This window comes from Drosophila hydei, unplaced genomic scaffold (genome assembly GCF_003285905.1).
Source record: "Drosophila hydei strain 15085-1641.00,03,60 unplaced genomic scaffold, DhydRS2 tig00000063-arrow-pilon, whole genome shotgun sequence".
Lineage (NCBI taxonomy): Eukaryota > Metazoa > Arthropoda > Insecta > Diptera > Drosophilidae > Drosophila > Drosophila hydei.
This window is the reverse complement of record NW_022045657.1, coordinates 6,229,326-6,247,895: the sequence shown is the minus strand read 5'-3', so window position 1 is coordinate 6,247,895 and position 18,570 is coordinate 6,229,326. Positions and strand designations below refer to the sequence as shown.

At 39.4% G+C, this 18,570-nt stretch overlaps 1 protein-coding gene across 11 annotated transcripts in view; it reads right to left on the bottom strand.

Moving 5' to 3' along the window:
* LOC111601522 (polypyrimidine tract-binding protein 1) overlaps positions 1-18,570 on the bottom strand; it is a 157,707-nt gene that overhangs the window by 118,549 nt on the left and 20,588 nt on the right. For 9 of the 11 annotated variants that reach the window (XM_023318127.2, XM_023318135.2, XM_030222931.1 and 6 more), the window contains 2 exons: positions 17,804-17,833; positions 2,072-2,170 (listed from right to left, as the gene is read on the bottom strand). In XM_023318127.2, the coding sequence (XP_023173895.2) occupies positions 2,072-2,170; positions 17,804-17,833 (129 nt within the window). Of the gene's footprint in view, positions 1-2,071; positions 2,171-17,498; positions 17,648-17,803; positions 17,834-18,570 lie in introns of all 11 variants that reach the window. The other 2 variants (XM_023318137.2, XM_023318136.2) reach the window with 2 other exon arrangements.

Here is an 18,570-nt window from a genome sequence, read left to right as displayed (position 1 = left end):
ATATGTATATGGACACACACGCATAGAGACGCGCTCTGCTTACTGCGTAGAGACTAAGTTTCGGCTCCAGTATGAGCTAAACAAGTTGGACTTCTTTATCAAATTTTTAGAGTGATAAAAACATTTACATGTATGCATTTGCCAAGAGAAATACGTTTTTTGCTGATTTTGTCGAAGCGAGGAATTTATTCAAAATTCAAAAGCCAAATATTTGTATTCATTACTGTAAGTCCTCAAAGAATATATACATATTAAATTTCAAGTCTTTAGTTTTGATTATTTGATTATAGTATTTGATTATAGTAACATGATCCACAGCTTAAACTGATTAATTCCTCAATCGTTTGTGATATTTTATTATGATGATTAGGGGCGCCACTACATATAGCACTGTGCAGTCTATCTGCCTGAATGAATATATACGAAACACATGTCAGTCGAACATGCTACAGCGATTGCTCCTCTTTGTTTTCAAAACCAATTGTGAGTCAATTGATTCTTAACGAGTAACATTTTAAGTTTCATTTACTATTGATTGAGTTCTCGAAAGAGGAAAATGCATAACTTGACCAAATGCATTTATGGACAAATTCTCCTTAACAGTGAATACTAGCACAGAACAACCTCTGGGCATTGCACATTGACCAGTGACAAAAACCGGCTTTGGTTGCGACAAATACAAGCAACACACAAACACACACAAACATTTATCTTTGATCTGAGCGGTTGGACTCTATTGTGACTTTGCTGGCATGCTTTCGTTTTGGTTTTGGCAAAAAATTCATTTACCATGTCACACAGCCTTTGTGGCAGCAAGAACGCAGCTGCCGTGCCCCAAGGATAAGAGTGAAACGATGTCCATGCATTTCTGGTCAAACACAGGAGGGGGAAATACCAGGAATTCATTTATTAAACGCACCCGCTGACAAAAGCTGACAACGATTTAAACAGCAACAGCAGAAGCAGCAGCAACAGTAGCAGCTGCTGATATGCCTTCTAGGCATGATGGAAAATAAATAATTTTTATATAAAACAAATTAAAAACGCATTTATATTGGTTCAAGCATTGTTTGCAAAAATATTGCTTTAAAGGATCTGCACAATTCCTTACAATCACACCCACACATACACTGAAATATATATGTTATACAGCGCTAACGAGCGTCCATTATGCAAACAATAAGCGCCGTTTCCTTCAGATAAAAGCAAAACAGACAGACAACAACAATAAAATGGAGAAACAGCCAAATATACGTGTAGATATATATATATATATATATATATATATATACATTGCGCATACGCCACGTTTCGCCACGAAGTGGCTTTCATTCAAAAATAGATTTATGTGTGGCATTTAAGCGAAAGGACAAACAAAATCAAGAAATATGTTGCAGCATTTATCAAACGTGACGCATTCCACAACAATGTTAACCCCCTCTGGCCTCCAACTCCTGATGCACAGGTTTGACATCATTATTTCTCAGATACAACAGCAACAACAATAGCAAAAACAACGAGCACTGCATTTCGGTATCATTAAAATGTGATCACTGCGCATTAAAGTTGTAGTCAAATGAGGATGTGTGTGTGTGTGTGTGTGTTGATGAGAAGCGGCAACCGTCACCATCTTGGCAAGCAACAATTTGATTTAGTGGCGCGCATTATATTCTGTTCCCGTTGTATATCTGGGTGAATATGTACATATATATATTTAAATATACATAGAAATATCTCAGTACATGTGGGTGAGTGGGCAAGTGCGAGTGCGAGTGTCTGCCTGCAATAATGTCAACAATGAAGCAACCCCACTCGACATGCTGTCACATCCTGCCTGTGGTGAATGTGGTACTGCTGCTGGTGGCGCTCAGTCTTGTGTGCCAGTTTAGCGGCAGCATTTACATATAGCATTTTGCTCCACTTGTTGACTTTTTGGCCACGGAGGTCGCGATTTGCATGATAATCGCATTTATGCGCTTAATTTACTATTATTTAATGAGGCAACGCGAGTGGCCCGTTTGGCGCTCGAAATATTATTGGGCTAATGGAGAGAGCTTTGCAAGAGACTCACCTTGACTCCAATGTGAACCGGTGTGAATTCAGTTTTATGTATTGAAGGTATTGGTATCGGTAATGGCATAGGTAAGGGGCAGGACATCATGGTCGCTACCTGTGAATAGAAATTATATGGAAAACAGAATGACATGTTAGTTAATTAGTTGACATAAGTAATTGGAGTATACATTGTGTAAATGATATATGTAAAGGGTGTTGTTTTTGTAGAGTTTAAAAAATAAAAAAAAATATTTTTTAATATCAATAAAACGGGGTTTAATGCATAGAAAATTTGATGACAATGTCTAAATCATAATGAAAGAAATAAATATATTTTTATTGTCAATGAAATGATTTTGGATACATACATTATCTCAATCAATACGATTATCGTTTTGTAAGACCAATAACTCCGACAGTCCAAACAGTAATTTTCTGTGAATGTAATGCTGTTTTGACAAAAGCTTGTGGATTATTCTGACTACAAATGTGACGTTCTGCTTATTTGCATACCCAAGAATGGGCTTCATTATCATGTATGCCAGAAAATGGACGAAGTACCAAATAAGTTTGACTAAGAGAACCCTTATTTGGCCAGCAAACTTCAACAATTGCAGGCGTTGCTCTGATGCAAGTCATTCGTTTATGAAATTTCGAACCAAAATACCCAAAATGCGACTTTCAACTGTTAAATTCTTAAAATTGGTCAAATAAAGCAATTTTGCCAAAGTTCATATCTTAATTATGATATTTCCAGAATTGTAAATGAACATAGAGATAGTTACTATTATAAGGAAAATAAGTGAATAGATATTTTCATTTAAGTCACATTCGTCTATAAAACGAATTTCAAATATTATTGTTTTCTATCCTGCATTTGGCTCAGACTTCTACACACAATTATAGCAATTAGCATTAGCTCTAAAGATAATTTAGGCTGTGCTTTACAATTAGATTAAATTAATATACTCCAAGTCTATGTTAAAAAGTCTTAAAAGGTTCCAAATTATCTACACTCCAAACCTTTAAGGAAAAATAAAAAGAGAACTTCATTTTTCGCTTTGTTTTCTTTTAATTTTATGTTTTATTATATTTTCTAGAATTCATAAAATGAAGCTGATATAAATAACTCGGTACGCCTTAAAGCAATACGCAAAGCTATTGAATTCATTCCCTTCCGCTTCATTCTATCGTTCTCAATAGCAGATAATAAAGTAAAGAATAAATAGAAATGCTTTTGATAGCCTATATAGCCTATTATATGGAGGATATATAAGGATCGACTTTTACGATAGCCATTGGCCAGCAAAGCGGTCAACATGGTCATCAAATAGTTGACAGCTTTTAGCACTATGTCCTACATAAACTGTTTCCTGTTGCTGCTGCTGCCCCTTGCTGTTGGCCAAGCTAGATTCGTTGCACACTTTCTCTTTCCCTTGTGACTGACACAATGAATACGACTTGTCCAACAGTTTGCCAATTCTGTTGGCTTTGCAATTTTTCGCCTTTTCAATTTCACGCGTTTTAATAGCAGCAGCAGCAGAAGCAGCAACAACAGCAGCAGCAGCAACGCCCACAGCTACATCAGTTGCAGCCCCACGTCCTGCACAGCAGCACAAATCACAGCCACATTCCCATTGCGTGCATATCCTTCGCCTGCACCATTGCTCACCATTTTATTTGGCATCATCATTCCCATCATCATCATCATCATCTGCAGCAGCAGCAGCAGCAGCAACAGTAAAGGCAAAAGCAGCTGTAGTATCATCATCATGGTCGTCATCGTCATCATCATTGTCATTTCCGCTTTTGCGTAACGACGTCAACGTTTTTGATGGCTTCATTTCGTTGCGCTGCGTTTCGTTTTCGTTTTGGGACAGCGTTTGGCAAGTAAATCATAACTGCAGCAACAGACCCCAATCCCTTACGTTGCCCACCAATAAAAAAAACTTTTCGACTTTGTCAGAATACGAGCAGCAGTGCTTTTGAGTCCAACTACAAAGTAAAAATCGCAACGCAACAAGACGCAGCGCACTGTGAATCTTGAAATTAAAATTGAATGACAAAGTGGCAAATGTTAAAACTTTGCATTGCTCTTCCTAACAACAACACCAAGCAACTGCAGCGACTTTGCCACGAGCCATTAAATAAGAACCAGCAGCAGCATTGCTTGCCTGCACTTACAACATTTCAATTTCCGCTCTTAATTGCGGTTTCAGTTTTCGGTTATTCAACATGTGAGTAAATGTATATTGGATTTACCAAAAAAAAAAACAACATTTTTAATCGCATTAGCGCAGCGCCAAGGTGGTCTCTGAATCTATTTTGACAGAACTACAAATAGCAACTCATCAAAACGTATCGATTTCACAACTGCCTCTCTTTGCACTTAAGTTACTCACACAATTTTGCCTGTCTGCCTGAGTGTCTGTCTGTCTGTCTCTCTAGCTGACTTTCTGTCAGCTGGCTGTCATTTTGTTTATGCAGACATTTCAAATTGTGAGCGTAAATTGTTTTAAGTGCTAGCAGAGTGTCGCTTACATGTGTTGTGCGCCACAACTAATTAATAGAATTCTGCGACTTAAGCAACCAAAAGTGGCAGCAACTTTATTCACATCATCATCATCATCATCATCATCATCATCATCATCATCATCATCATCATCATCATCATCCTCCTTATCATCATCGTCATATCAAAAGTTGAGAGTGGCAAAGTGCGGCCAGGCATGACCGCTTGCATTTTAATGACGACGACAAACGGAAATTGACGTTGCTTGACTTTCCTACATTGTTGCTCGTGTGTGTCTGTGCGCTAGCTCTTTAATGGTGACACGCGACACAGCAACAGCAACAGCAACATCAACGAAGAGCCAGTGCAGCAGCACCGAAAACAAAAATGGCACACATGTGGCGGCCATATGAGTACGATTGTTGCAAGTGCATTTGCTGTTCAGCTGTTCAACAACGACTCCAAGTCCAAATAACGAACAACAACAACGGCAATGACATTGATGCACGACCCGGGCCGGGTCAGGCGGGCCACCCACGCGTTAATTTGTCCAGCTTTATGTGGCTGCTACGTTTGGCATTTAAGCAGCATAATAAATGCCAGGCAATGAGAGCGAAACGAACTCGGCTCGTGCTACAGTTGGCTGTTGGATATTCTCCACACCGAACCCATCGCTACACAAATGCGATCCATACCATGATTAATGTGCTGTTAACTTGCACGCATCATGCTGCATTCAGCATGCACTATGCACCATGCACCATGCAGCATATAGCTTAAAGCTAAGTAGCGGCCTGTCACGCTGTTGTCATTGCAACAAGTTCATGGCATTTGCCGTTGCATTTTCCGCACTGTCGACTATGAGCACCGCATTGCTGCGGGGCAATGCCAACATTAACAACAATAGCCCAACAACATTAACAACAGCTGTGCCAGCCGCGCACCAAATGAAGCGAACATTTTTGCACACGTAAATTGGCAATGCAATGGAAGGCAGTGAGGAAAGCGGCATGAGGGCGTCGGCATAGCTGCGCCACTGGCACTGATATTATGCACAATGCCGCACAGGTTAATGAACAGGTGGACAGCCGGGGCAATAGCGGGGCGTGAGCCGCAGCTACGGCTAGCTGACTAAGTAACCACGCCGAACTTAACTGAATTTAATAATAAATATTGTGAATAAAAAGCTTTAAATATTGTGTGACAAAAAGAAAATCTCTTAAAATATCGCAAACATTGGCAATCATAAAGTCGAATTGAATATTTAAATAAAAATAAATAAGAAATTTCAGGCAATTGCAAATTTCAATAAAATGATAGACTTAATTCCAGTTTAATTTTATCACAAATAAAAATTCTAAAGATATAATTCACTGATGTATTGAAGCAAGTGCAAAAATAAATTGGAAAATCTGAAAGTCAAATTATAAATAACCAAATTTCATTTTATTCTACTTAGCAAAACAAAAGTAAACAAAAATAATTTATATAATATTAAAAGTTCTTTAAAATAACTTAAAGCAACTATTTTAATTTCCCAGCACAATCAAATATGGGTAACTATCAAGCAGCTCGCACCTGTGGACGGACGAGCAGAAGCTGCCCAGAGCAGAAAAAGGTATAAGCCGCAGATTTGCATAGTCAATACCATATATCCAGCTTATGCACAACACTAACAAAAGAACTCAAGGGCTTCGCCGTCCAGCTTCAATCGAAGCCCCAGAGCTAGGCGCATTTAAAAGCTAAAATCGTTTATATTTGTGACACTTAACCACCAGCAGCAGCAGCAGCAGCAACAGCAACAGTTGCTGTAGTAGCAAAGCAGAAAAGAAAAAGGAAAAAATCAACAAGACGCAAATGTAACCCAGGAATTGTAAACTGAATTGTGCAGCATTGGCATGAGAAGTGAAGTGAATGATGGAAGTGAAAGTAAATAAAAGGATGAAGAGATGCAAAAATGATGAGAGTGAGACGCGGCACTTTATGCAAAGAATAGCACCCATATTTCTCACAAATCCTCACAACTGTAGTCAAGCTTAATGCGCTGGGAAAACACGGCAAGAAGTTGCCGAGCAGAGAGTAAAACTTGTTGCCGGATTGGAGAAGCGAAAGGTGGGGCGAGGCAATGTAAAGCGAACGAAATTGAAAAGCAAAATGCAGCATTTGCATAAATTCAGTGCACGGGACTGGAACTGGTGTTGGTGCTGATGCCGCTGCCGGTGCCGGTGTCGGTGCTGATGCCGGCTATTGAACGGAAGCTCCCAGATAATAATGATAAGAGACAGGCGAAGAGTAAGCTAAATAATATGCTTTTGTACGCCATGCATTTCTGATGACGCTGTAGATGTAGTCGGCTGTTGATGTTGCTGTTGCTGTTGCTGTGGATGTGGCTGTGGCTGTTGCTGTGGCTGTTGCCGTTGCCGCCTTGGCAAATGCCCGGCTTAGCGCGTTGCATGCAACGCCTAAAACTATGCAACGAACGCGAGCGCACAAGCAAATGTGTTGAAAATCCTATTCTCTTAAGGATTTGTAAAACCTCCAACGCAAGCGCCACAGCAGCCAGCCAAGGCTTTTGTTGGCTCACAGACTAAAATGCTGCTCATGTCTGTGAGCATGTGTGAGTGTGTGCATTTCTGTGGTTTTGTGCCGCATCAAATTGCATTAGTGTTGAAAGCAGCAACTACCAGAAAGAAGAACGAACACAGAGATACGACGTCTCCGCTTGGGCCTGTGTTTGCTTTGCATTTTGATGCCGCCGCAGCCGCCTTTTTTGGTGGCACCCATCACGCATACACAGACGCGCACACAAGCCCGCCCACGATTGCAGAACCCAATTCGAGTCATGCCTTGTAATGCTGTGTGCTAGCTTTGGCCTAAGCCTGGCCAGGAAAACTGCATGTCAGCTTGTGCTCTGGCTTCCAGACTTGATAGAGTAGAGTGCAGCAGGCAACGTGACGTATACGTGCTACATATTTCATCTCCCTCTAAACAACAGAGCAGCTATCATTTATCATTTACCAGGTCGGAACACCTCCGTCACACCTAGCCCACCCCAGCCCTTCTTTACATGACAGCCCGTGTTTGTGTGTAATTAAAAATGCCAACGCACAATGGTTTAGGTGACACTACAATCAGGTTGCACAGCTTTCACACTGGCTAATACTTGCAGCACCAGCACCTGCACCTGTACCACCAACAGCAGCGTCAGCATCCGTACCAGGCGACGGCAACAGAATACATAAGTATACCATTGCACCTGGCCAATGAATGGTAACAATGGCATGCAATCAGCCAGCTCACCCACCAAACAATTGATGACTGATGCCTCTACCTAGTGGACACAGTGTGCGCTGTGTTAATTAACTAGAAAGCAAACTAACAAATGACACAGCTGAATGAAACCATATTCGGCATTCATTGTGCAATTTCAAATAAACAACAACAATACTAGAGAGAGAGAGAGAGGGAAAACAAAGTTAAAGTCAATTCTGAATCGTACGCAATGTTTTCTTTTATTACTTGCAACAAGCGAAATCCCATCGGAAGTGCCTGGCAACTGAGCTGCTCGCCAACGACTCATACAGATGTTTTCATCATTTCCTTTCAGGCAGATAACGTTTCTCGCAAATTAAATGAAAACACCTGATGATATTTGAAATACATCAAGTTCTCACTAGATTTTTGTATGAGTTTTCCTAGTGCATGGTTTATATTCCTTTTTTTAGTTTTGCCCAACGTTTCCATTTAAGTAATTTCTTACAGCCAAAAACAAATATTTGACTCTTGCAGTGTACCAAGGGCGACTATAAAAAAAGGGTACATAGTGAACCTACTGTCAACGACTATAACATTCTGAGCTAAGAGCATGATATATTTTTAATTTTAATGCGGAGATTTATTCGTAGTGCCTAAAAAAGGAGAAAAGATCAATAATAAAAATGACTTTAGGCAAAGATACAAAACTCTCAAGTGGACTAAAATCAAATAAACATTTTTCATTCAATTAGTAAATTATGAATTCGAAACTTTATTGCAAAGCAAGTATTAAGCTAAAGCTGACAGAAATAAGAATAAGTTTGCGAAGTTCTACTCAAATATATCTGAATGTTTGCATCTTCAGAAAGTATATTGAAACTCCGTAACTTCATTTCTTCATGAGAGATAAAAGACCGTTAAGATACCTCCAGTAATAAACAGTGCAATTACAATAAGAGTGTCTAGATTATGTAATATGAGAACATGCTATGCGAGCTTTGAACGTGAAATGCTCAACTGCTCTCTGAAGATAGGGTATGTTTGTACGTAAACAAACGAAAGCAAGGCGAAGACTGCCAATTTAAAAAGCTGAACAAATGGTCGCGCTGCGTTACGAGCACATTTGCCTGTTGTTTGCGTTGCTGTTTGCTCGTTTTGCCTGCACACATGTATTGAGAAATTAGTTTACAGAGAAAGAACATTTCTATGAAATTAGTTTGCTTTTGCGTCAAAAAACCACGTCTGACACACACATATGTATATCTATCTGTACATATATATTCATATCTGGAGAGGGCTGCGGATTTGCCAAAGCAATGATTCCATGGAAGCTGCACTGAAGTAAGTCACGTCTGGCCTTGAACTGAACTAAAGCGCGGGAATTGCGTCGGAGTTGCGACTGCGCAATTGAGCTGTCAAATGAGAATCGTAAACTCAGAATCGGAATCAGAAACAAAGGCACAAAAGATTGCAGAGCTAAGCTAAAAAATACGTTGGATATCGCCAGTCTCATTCTCTTGTTCAGCCGTCATCGTCATCATCATCATCCCCATCAGAATATTCGTTGCTGTTGTTCATTTCGACTCCATTTGACGGCGTGGCAGGCAGTGAAACGTAACGCCAAGCAATAATAAATGAGCTTCATTATGGTGTGAAATTCAATGCAAAAAAGATCAAGTGACGTTTGTATATGTCTGCGGTTCATGTGTGCCTGGGTGCGTGAGGGGTCAGGAATGGGGTTGGGGTTTGGCAACATGAGTTCGAGATTTCCATAAATGTACAATTCTTAAAATTTAATAACAACAGCCATTTAAGGCAGCCAATGCTTGCTCTAACCGGTTATACAATGGACAGAAAAACACATAGATATAGTTGCTATAAATGAGTCCGTATATGCTTTTATTTTAGATGTTTATATTAAGTCTATAACTGTATCTTATAGTTATAATACTTTTATCTGCATATGGCGATGAGCTATTATTTGCATCTACATTTACTTTGAGTATCTATTTATTTGAGGATTTGTGACTAAAAATTGGAGTTTGTATCTGTCTTCGTCTTTGCATCTGTATCTGTATCCACATATGCATCTGTATCTCTTGCTATATCTGTTTCCACATCTGCATTTGTATCTGAATATGAAGCTAAATCTGAATCTGTACCTATATGTATCTGTATCTATAAGTATCTGTATCTGAATCTGTATCTGAATCTGTATCTATATGTATCTGTATCTGTATCTGTATCTGTATCTGTATCTGTATCTGAATCTATATCGGAATCTTTACCTTCGTATCTGTATCTACACATGTGTGTCAGTAGTTGTATCTTTTTGTCACATCTACATTCTGAATTTTATCTTTATTTATCGGTATCTATAGTAACTACCACAGTAGTATCTTTGTTAAGAAATTACCACATTCCTCATAGCAATCTAATAGATATCAATTCATCACATCTTGTAAGTCACTAGGAATCATTAAATGTGTGTACTTATCATATCTATGGTGATCTTTTCTATATACCAAATTATTAACTACATTTTTCAGTTCTAAACCTTATCTTATGTTTTCGTATCTGAAGTTTCTGCGTCTGTTCATTAAATATCTGTAATTTTATTCGTATTTTTGTAGTTATGCAATTTGTATACGTATCTGCATATAAATTAATATTTGTGTTTCCAGCCGTATTTTAAGTGTTGTAAATATTTCTGTGTTTGTATCTGTGTCTTGAATACCGAAATCTATTTTGTCGGTCTCTGCAGAATCTATCTTTCTTTTCTCACAAGGCTCTATAACGAAGCCAGTCCTTTTATGTAGCTTCAACAACAAGCACAACAAGCTCAGAATAATCAATTTGTTATATCTTGAGACAAGTGGCCAACATTCCAAGCATGGTGTAATGTTCTTTGCAATTATAGCACTAACATAGAATTACTAGCTTTAATTTTTGCAACTTTAAGTCATTTTTTTCATAATATTTGGCCAGGCCATGTTTGGTGATGAACAAGTGTTAATGACATTTATATTTGAGAAAGAGTCGTTGTCAGCTCGGTTTGGTCTGTCAGCCAACGTTGAAAAATGTTTATGCATGAGAAATTGTTTGGCCAACGCCGCTGCAGCAGACACATAAATTCTCATTTAGCATCGTCAAATTAATGACTGAAAAAGTTCCAGAACGTTGTCGAAACTGTAGGCACGTCCACGAAACGCACACGTTTCCCACTGACGGGTTCAAGTTGAAAGTCAGCACACACCGAACTGCACAAAAAGATCTTTTGCGATGTTTGCCTTGTGCCTGTTGCCTCTGGCACAGCTGATCGCGACCGACCATGTGGTTGCCCTGTCGATGAGCTCATCACACAGCAGTAACAGCAGCAGCAGTAGCAATTGGCAGACATACAACGGGGCAAGTGGAAAAACTTGTCAAACAACTTAACCGGCTGCCGGCCGGCACAGTTACAACTTGCTACAACTGCCACTAATAACAATACCAACAACAATACCACCAGCAGCAGCTGTAGCAGCAAACCACAACGTAACAACATTGAATAAAATTATATAATAAACCCTAAAGCTCAGTGCCTGTTATGTGACATACTCTACAATGGATTAGTCTAACTTTCCCATGAGACTCGACTGACAGCTGATGATGATCGTGAAAACTTGGCTATGACATGTTCTATGTATATTTTTATATACAATCTTCGAACAAATGGTATACACACCTGAGAAGCCTCTATTAGATATTAGGCATTAGTTATAATTTAAATTGACTGAATTGATTGATTAAATTTATACTGTTGCATCATCAATAGAAAATAAGAACTTTCCTTTGAATTGACAATAGTCTAGACAGTATATTCATGTTTTGCTATGCAGCGCATTGACTTTTCTCAATTTCTCATAAAATAGCCGCAAGACTCTCGTCGCACAACATCATAAACCATAAGGGGCCGCAAACTTGTGTAAAACTGTGTCCGACGAAAAGAAACGAGACTTGGGACACACTTGTTGCCATTTTTATAGCATTTCCAAAAAAAAAATATATGGAAGCGACAATTGTTTTTTTAATCTCTGGCTATCATTTATAAAGTGTTCGCAATACTTTGAAGTGTCGTTTTTCTCTTAACTAGAAATTCATTTTTGTTTGTTTTATGTTCAGTGCTTAGTAAACGAACAAATCCAAGCACTTGTCATTGCTGACGGCCTTGCAGTTGGGTGTAGTGGAGCCATTAATCACAGCTAAACATGGCTCATTAGCTTTGCAGCTGGCAGCTGCATCAACTTGGCTCAGTCATGCACATACATGCTTGGTAGGCCAGTCACCAGTTTATTGAAGAATTCTCGACGGCCAATGTTTGATGGCTGATTAGCATTAATCTATTAATAGCTATTACTAAGACATGTGTGAGGCAAGCTGGAAAACCAGCAATGCAACAATGGCAACCGGCACCTTCGACATAGCCATGTTATCAGATGCTTGCAACGGACAACAGGGAACAGTCAGTACCAATAATTAGCAATGAAATCACGTGCAAATTGTTGGGTGAACGTTAGCAGCTGCCAATTTCAATTAAGAGAAGGCGCTCAGCTTCCCAGCGGACTGATGACGGGAGCCCTTTAAGTGGCCGTGACTAATTAGGAATTAAATTGACAGAAAACGTGTTCAACGTAAGGACAACGGCACAACGGAAGCGACAAAATTTTAAAGTTTTACATAATTTATGAAACCCATTTTTTGCGAAAAACTCAGCAGCTGTCAGCTTAGCAAAACTTGGCCAGGACCCCTACAACAAGGTTCACATTTCATAGGCTTTGACAGACTCAACTGTCTGTTTGGCCAACTGCTCTTCTAGTTGGTTTTGTGCAACAAGTTAAGCTCCTGGCTGACGTGTTGAATGGTCAACGTTTAAGCTGTTGCACTTCTGACGTGTGCGTCGCCCAAAAAGCCAAAGGCAAAGCCCGTGCATGGATATATAAATGGCTGTATAGATAGCAGGTTGACAGGCTACAAGCTTAACAGAACACACACACGCACGTGTGACTCTGGGCACAAAAGCTGACCAATTAGTTAGCTGGCTTAGTGTTAAATATGGCGGTTGCCTTTTAAAGCACAACCTTAGGTTGTTTGTTGTTGCAGGCACCTGTGCAGAGTGGAACACGTACAGCTGTCTGGCTTTTCAACTTGCAATCAACTTTAGTTCATTAACAACTGCACAGCAGCCGGAAAAGCGCTTTTCAAAATTGCACACAATTCATTATGAAATATGAAGCCGTATTCTGCTCATTCAAACAGCAAGGTGTTATTCCTGGAAAAGCAGCTGTACGATAGTGCCAAACTTAACCAAAGTTAATAGAGCAACTTTCCTTTTCTAAATTATATATTTAGTCTGAAGATATTTTCAATGATTAATAAATCTGGATTTTAATATGATCTATTTAATTAACATTTGTAATAGTTTCTTAATTTTGCCTGTTAGCAGATTAAACAAATAGCTTATTGTACCTTAAAAAAAATACAAAAAATTACAATTATTTTAATAGTAAAACTAAAATGTGTATAGTTTTGTGTATCGTTTTAACTTTTTTATGATTGGCTCGCGGACAGAAAACAAAATCCACGAAAACAATCTAAAACTTTTAAATCCGATTTACAGCATCCAACGCTAACGCCATGGCCGTTGGCGGCAAAACTTCATAATTAATCGCAAACGGTCACACATACACTCTCACACTTACATATATATATATATAAACTTGGCTACAAACACATTCACAGGCAATCGGCTGCTATTAACCTGGGCAGTTAACCTGGACAATACAGCGCTAAATGAATAGCTTCAACCAGGCACCAGTCGACAGGAGAGCCAGCATGCTAGTGACAGGGAAATGCGAGCTTTACAGTGTTGGATAACGCATGCTGGCAGACTCAGACAGGCGCACATGCACACAATATGCGAACCATGTTGTCAGGTAGCAAAATTTCTGATTGGCCAACTAGCTGTCTATGTGCAACGAACACTTGTCAAGTTTTAATTAATTAAATTTCACACTCGTAAAATGAGAAACAATGTGCTGCTACACGCCAAGCACGAGCTGGTTCAACTTTAACTGCATTCGTATAATTACTGGCTATGCAACAACCGTTCAATGCAGCGGAAATTGGCTCACATGGAAATGGAAGTGCAACTGCAACAGCAGCTGCAACAGCGATCAGCGAAGACAACTGGGGCTTTGGCCTAATTGAAAGCGTCACAATATGATCCGCTCGTAGGCGGCGACACAACAAATGATTCAGTATAATGAGTGCCACTTGGACAACGGCAGACAACGAGACCTATGCACACTGCACTGTCCGACTGGGGGTACATCATTTGATGCTCGCTGACAGCCAAACGTATCTTAAAGATACTTTTTCGCATTATTCAACAGCTTTGTTTTTATTTGCTGATATTAATTGTTGACCACGTTTTCTGTCGCATTCGCCACTTAGATCGGAATAGTTTAAATCTCGTTGTAGCGTCTACTTTTTGCTCTTTGTGCGGATACTACAGTAAAGCATTTATAGAAACTCACACAACACCCGCACACACACACACTCAGACTCACACTCAGTGTGTTAATGATCTGCTCTGCTGCGCCGCATAATAAACGACGAGAATTGTAAAACTGAAACCAAAGCGACACAAATTGATATCGCTTGCTCTGGGCTTTATGACATTTTGCAAATCATTCACGCTTCTTGGTAATCGCATTGAAGTTGAAAGGCTTCAAATCAAAAGCTAAACAGAGATTAGGTGTAATCAATTAGCAATTAACAGGTAATAAAGAAAACATTTAATTTACAACTTTTTGTGATTTTTACTAAAAATATTTGTCAGGTACTCAAAACTTAATCTCTCCTAGGTCGATTACAGGCTTAATTTGTTTTGAAATTCTCTCACTATCTACAATAACTAACTTATATGTGATCTATAATTAACTAACATATAAATTTAAAAAAAAATGAATTCAGGAATAAAGTTTTTAGCCTCTTTTGGAAATGGTTTACTTCTCTTAATACGCTCACTCGAAAAGATTTGCTTCCTTCTATCAAAATAAATCCACCCAACACATTTCTTCTACTCTTGTCAATTCTCGTATACACTCGAAACATTTAAATCACAAACGAAGCAAAAGATCTTAGCTGCATAAAAATAACAAATAATAAAAAAGAAAAAAATATAAGTTTCAAGGAATATCATCAAATTTGGATTTCATTCGCTGCAGCAATTTCCATTCTCATGCATAAATATTTAGTTAGTGTTTGCGTTTGTCGTGCCCCTCTGCCTGACGCCGTGTGATCTGATCCGATTTCTAGCTTTGAACCATTGCCGTTGCCAGTGTTGTGGAGGATGAGACTTCTTTCGCCTCCTCTGCCCGGTGCCACAGATGGTCGTGTCTCATCGCCTGGCCAGCCGTATGTCTGTCTGTCTAGCTGGCTGGCTGGCTGAGTTCTAGTGAGTGGGTCGTTTCTTTTGCCTGCCTGGGCCGTCGCGTCGGTTGTTTTGTTTATTTACCCGAGTCTTTCGCAAAAGTCTTTCTGGCAGCCGTCGCGTTTTTTACTTTGTTTATCGTGTGCAAATCGCTGAAGAATCGTAAAACTTAAATACACATATGTATATGACGATCGAGCTGCGCAGACGATGATCGGATAAGTTGTGTACGCGATCAAAGCAAAAAGTAGCAATTAGCAACTTGGTGAAGTCACAGCCAATTAAGAAATAATGCGCTAGAGCTTCGAAAATTGCATAACAATGTAAATGCCTCATTAGCAGCTTTGCTGATAACACGCCTTCCTATGCTAGGTGCTAGGGGAGGCGTGGTGATGTTGCAACACAAGAATCTGGCACCTATCCAGAACACACAGCACTACTCAAATGAAAAACCAAACTGAAAATAAAACCAAAAAACAGAAACAGAAGCAGAAACAGAAACTCTCTAAAGTAGCTTCACTTGCAGCTTGTGCAGCCGAGCAACCTGTTGCCGTTTCAGTGTCCCATGCCACAAAAGTGGCCAGACAGGTCGTCACTTACGGCCCAGACATTATCATCATACTCATCAGGAGCAACATCGTTCTGAGTACGACGGCTCCGACGATATATGGGTGAGGAAAATGCTACACATTTTGGCTGGCAAATCACGCAAATGAAATGCACAAAATGTGCGCCATTTATATCATGCAGATACAGACACACACACAGCCATACCTCACACTCAGTTCCCGCGCCGGTGACGTGTGCCACAAGCTACCTAGAAACTGGGAGGCAAAAATATGAGCCAACAGGCCACAGAGAAGCAGGCAGGCAGGCAAGCAGGCAGACTGGCCGCAAAAGACATTGCATGCAATGCACAAGCTGCTGGCAGGCGACTGAGTCAGGTGCAGCCCCCACCACTGTTCCGGCCCCACTATGCCGCCCGCCACACTCAATTGCGCACTAATTTAGCGCAGCTAGCACTTAATAATTTCTTTTCATAATTGAGTAAAGAAAAATCTTGTGACGGGACAGTGCGCAACGGCCTAGGTGTGATAGAGATGTCAAGAGATGACGCTGGCCAACAGCATCTTAAGTAGCCAGCTAGAGGGCAGCAAATATGCTGTGACGAGGGTTCGACAAGTAATTCGGATAGTCAAGAAGAATTATAACTCGAAATGTTTTTATGTTTTTATCCTTTTTTTGTAAATTAAATTTTTTTTTTAAATTTTCTTTATTTGTTTTTTTTTTCACACTAGTCGCAATCATTTTATGAACAAATGTTTAAATGTTAATTCCATTATATCATTTGCCACAGATCTGAGAAAATGAAATTAAAAATTTCAATTTTGGTATTTATTTACTTTAGCTCAGCATCTCCTTATTGACCTCAAGCGATCTTGTTACAAGCTTATAGCTTCAATAATTTTACGATTGCACCGCGCCAAATGCGCTATAATAATAAATTACCCACACTTGAAACGCTCTGCGTGAATTGACTTGAAAACGGCGGCCACAGAAAGATTTATGTATAAGTAGAAAGTGGAGTACACAGTAGAGAGTAGAGAGTGGGCGCGGTCGCCCAGAGAGGTGACTGAGCAGGGCAATGCCTGCCTTCCTGCCTGCCTGCCCGCAGCTGTAGGGTCTGACACGTCTGATTTAAGTCAGCATGAAATGCTTTGAAGTCCGCACGCGTTAAAAAGACAAGGTGCACAAATTAGTCGCGGCTACTTGGCAGTAATTGCCACAAGTGCCACTTGAATGGCGGCAAGAGCTTCTTGAATATACGCAATAATGTGATATACATATTTAATTCAAAGCCAATTCAGACTCAAAGCGATACGTTAATAGAAAACGAGACAGCAAATTTGCTGGCTATCAAGTTCCAATTGTGGGTCCATTGATGACATTTTGAGTAGAGGACGAAAAACCGATAACTAAATTGGCTTAGTGGTTGCCCAGCAACACATATGTTATACACACACACATAGTAATACAAGATGTGCTGGTGGTGGTGGCGGCACAAACAAAAGCCAACCACAAATTACGAAAACCTAATACATTAGGCGATTAATCAACTGTCTAAATAGCTGTTTTGGAGATTGGGGCATACTGTTGGGTATCTTTAACTAATTTGTAAGATTTTTATCTGGGCCTTACCCGGGTACACCCTGGTTAGAGAGCTTGGCGGACCTTGCCAGTGACCCACTCAACGGGCGTGATAATTGCACTATAAAAATGCGCAACTGGGAAAATAAATTAGCTGCCTTTTCGCTCTTATTCCCAATTAGTTGCTTCTCTTTCTACGACTGTCATGCGAATGAAATAAATCTTAATTAATATGAAAATCGATTACCAAGACATTAATTATTTAAAAGCAGCAGTCAAATAAACACCACCCAACAACAATTGAGTGGCTAAATAAATAAGCAGATAGTAGCTGGTATTATTCAGTTGCGACTTACGTTTTCCTTCTCGTCGTACTGCAAACTTACCTGAAATGAAAATAAAAAGAAAATATATAAATTAATAACATGAACATTTCAAAACATCAAACTAAAGAGCTGAGTGTGTGTGTTTATAATTTATGCACATCGAATAGAATTCAAATTAAAAATATATTAAAAGAATGAGCCCATAAATCACTGCAACAATATTTAAATTAATTTTCAATATAAAGAGCAACGCTTTTTAATTTATTAGTGTTAAAAGGGCGTATAGCCAAGCAAAAGCATCATGTCATGTTTGCTGACAGAATACCCTATAAAAAATCTTACCAAATCGTCCATATAAGAAGAAACTGGATTGATAACATTGTACATTTTACAAATATATATAAAAAATTTTGTCAATCGGACTCTGAAGTTAAAAATACCCTACAAGATTATGTCAAAACGTGGTATAGGATTTTTATTTGTAGAACAGCTCTTTGAACTCATTTATCTCTCCTTACGGGATAAAGCATATTTAAATAATTTTTTTTAACATTATGGCATCAAGCAGCTAACCACAACCACCCATAACAATGATAAGGTATATGGCAAGTGGCCATTGTGCGTTACGCTTTTGTCCTGCAGGAAGAAGTCTCATAAGTCATTTCTTCAAGTCAAATAATTCATAATCGATTTGCAGCAGCAACGTCGCATAGCTGGCATAGCTTGCCACCAGGCTGAGTTTGCGTTGGGCAAACAAAACGCGCATAAACGAGCGCTCGCCGCGGGACAGGTTCGTT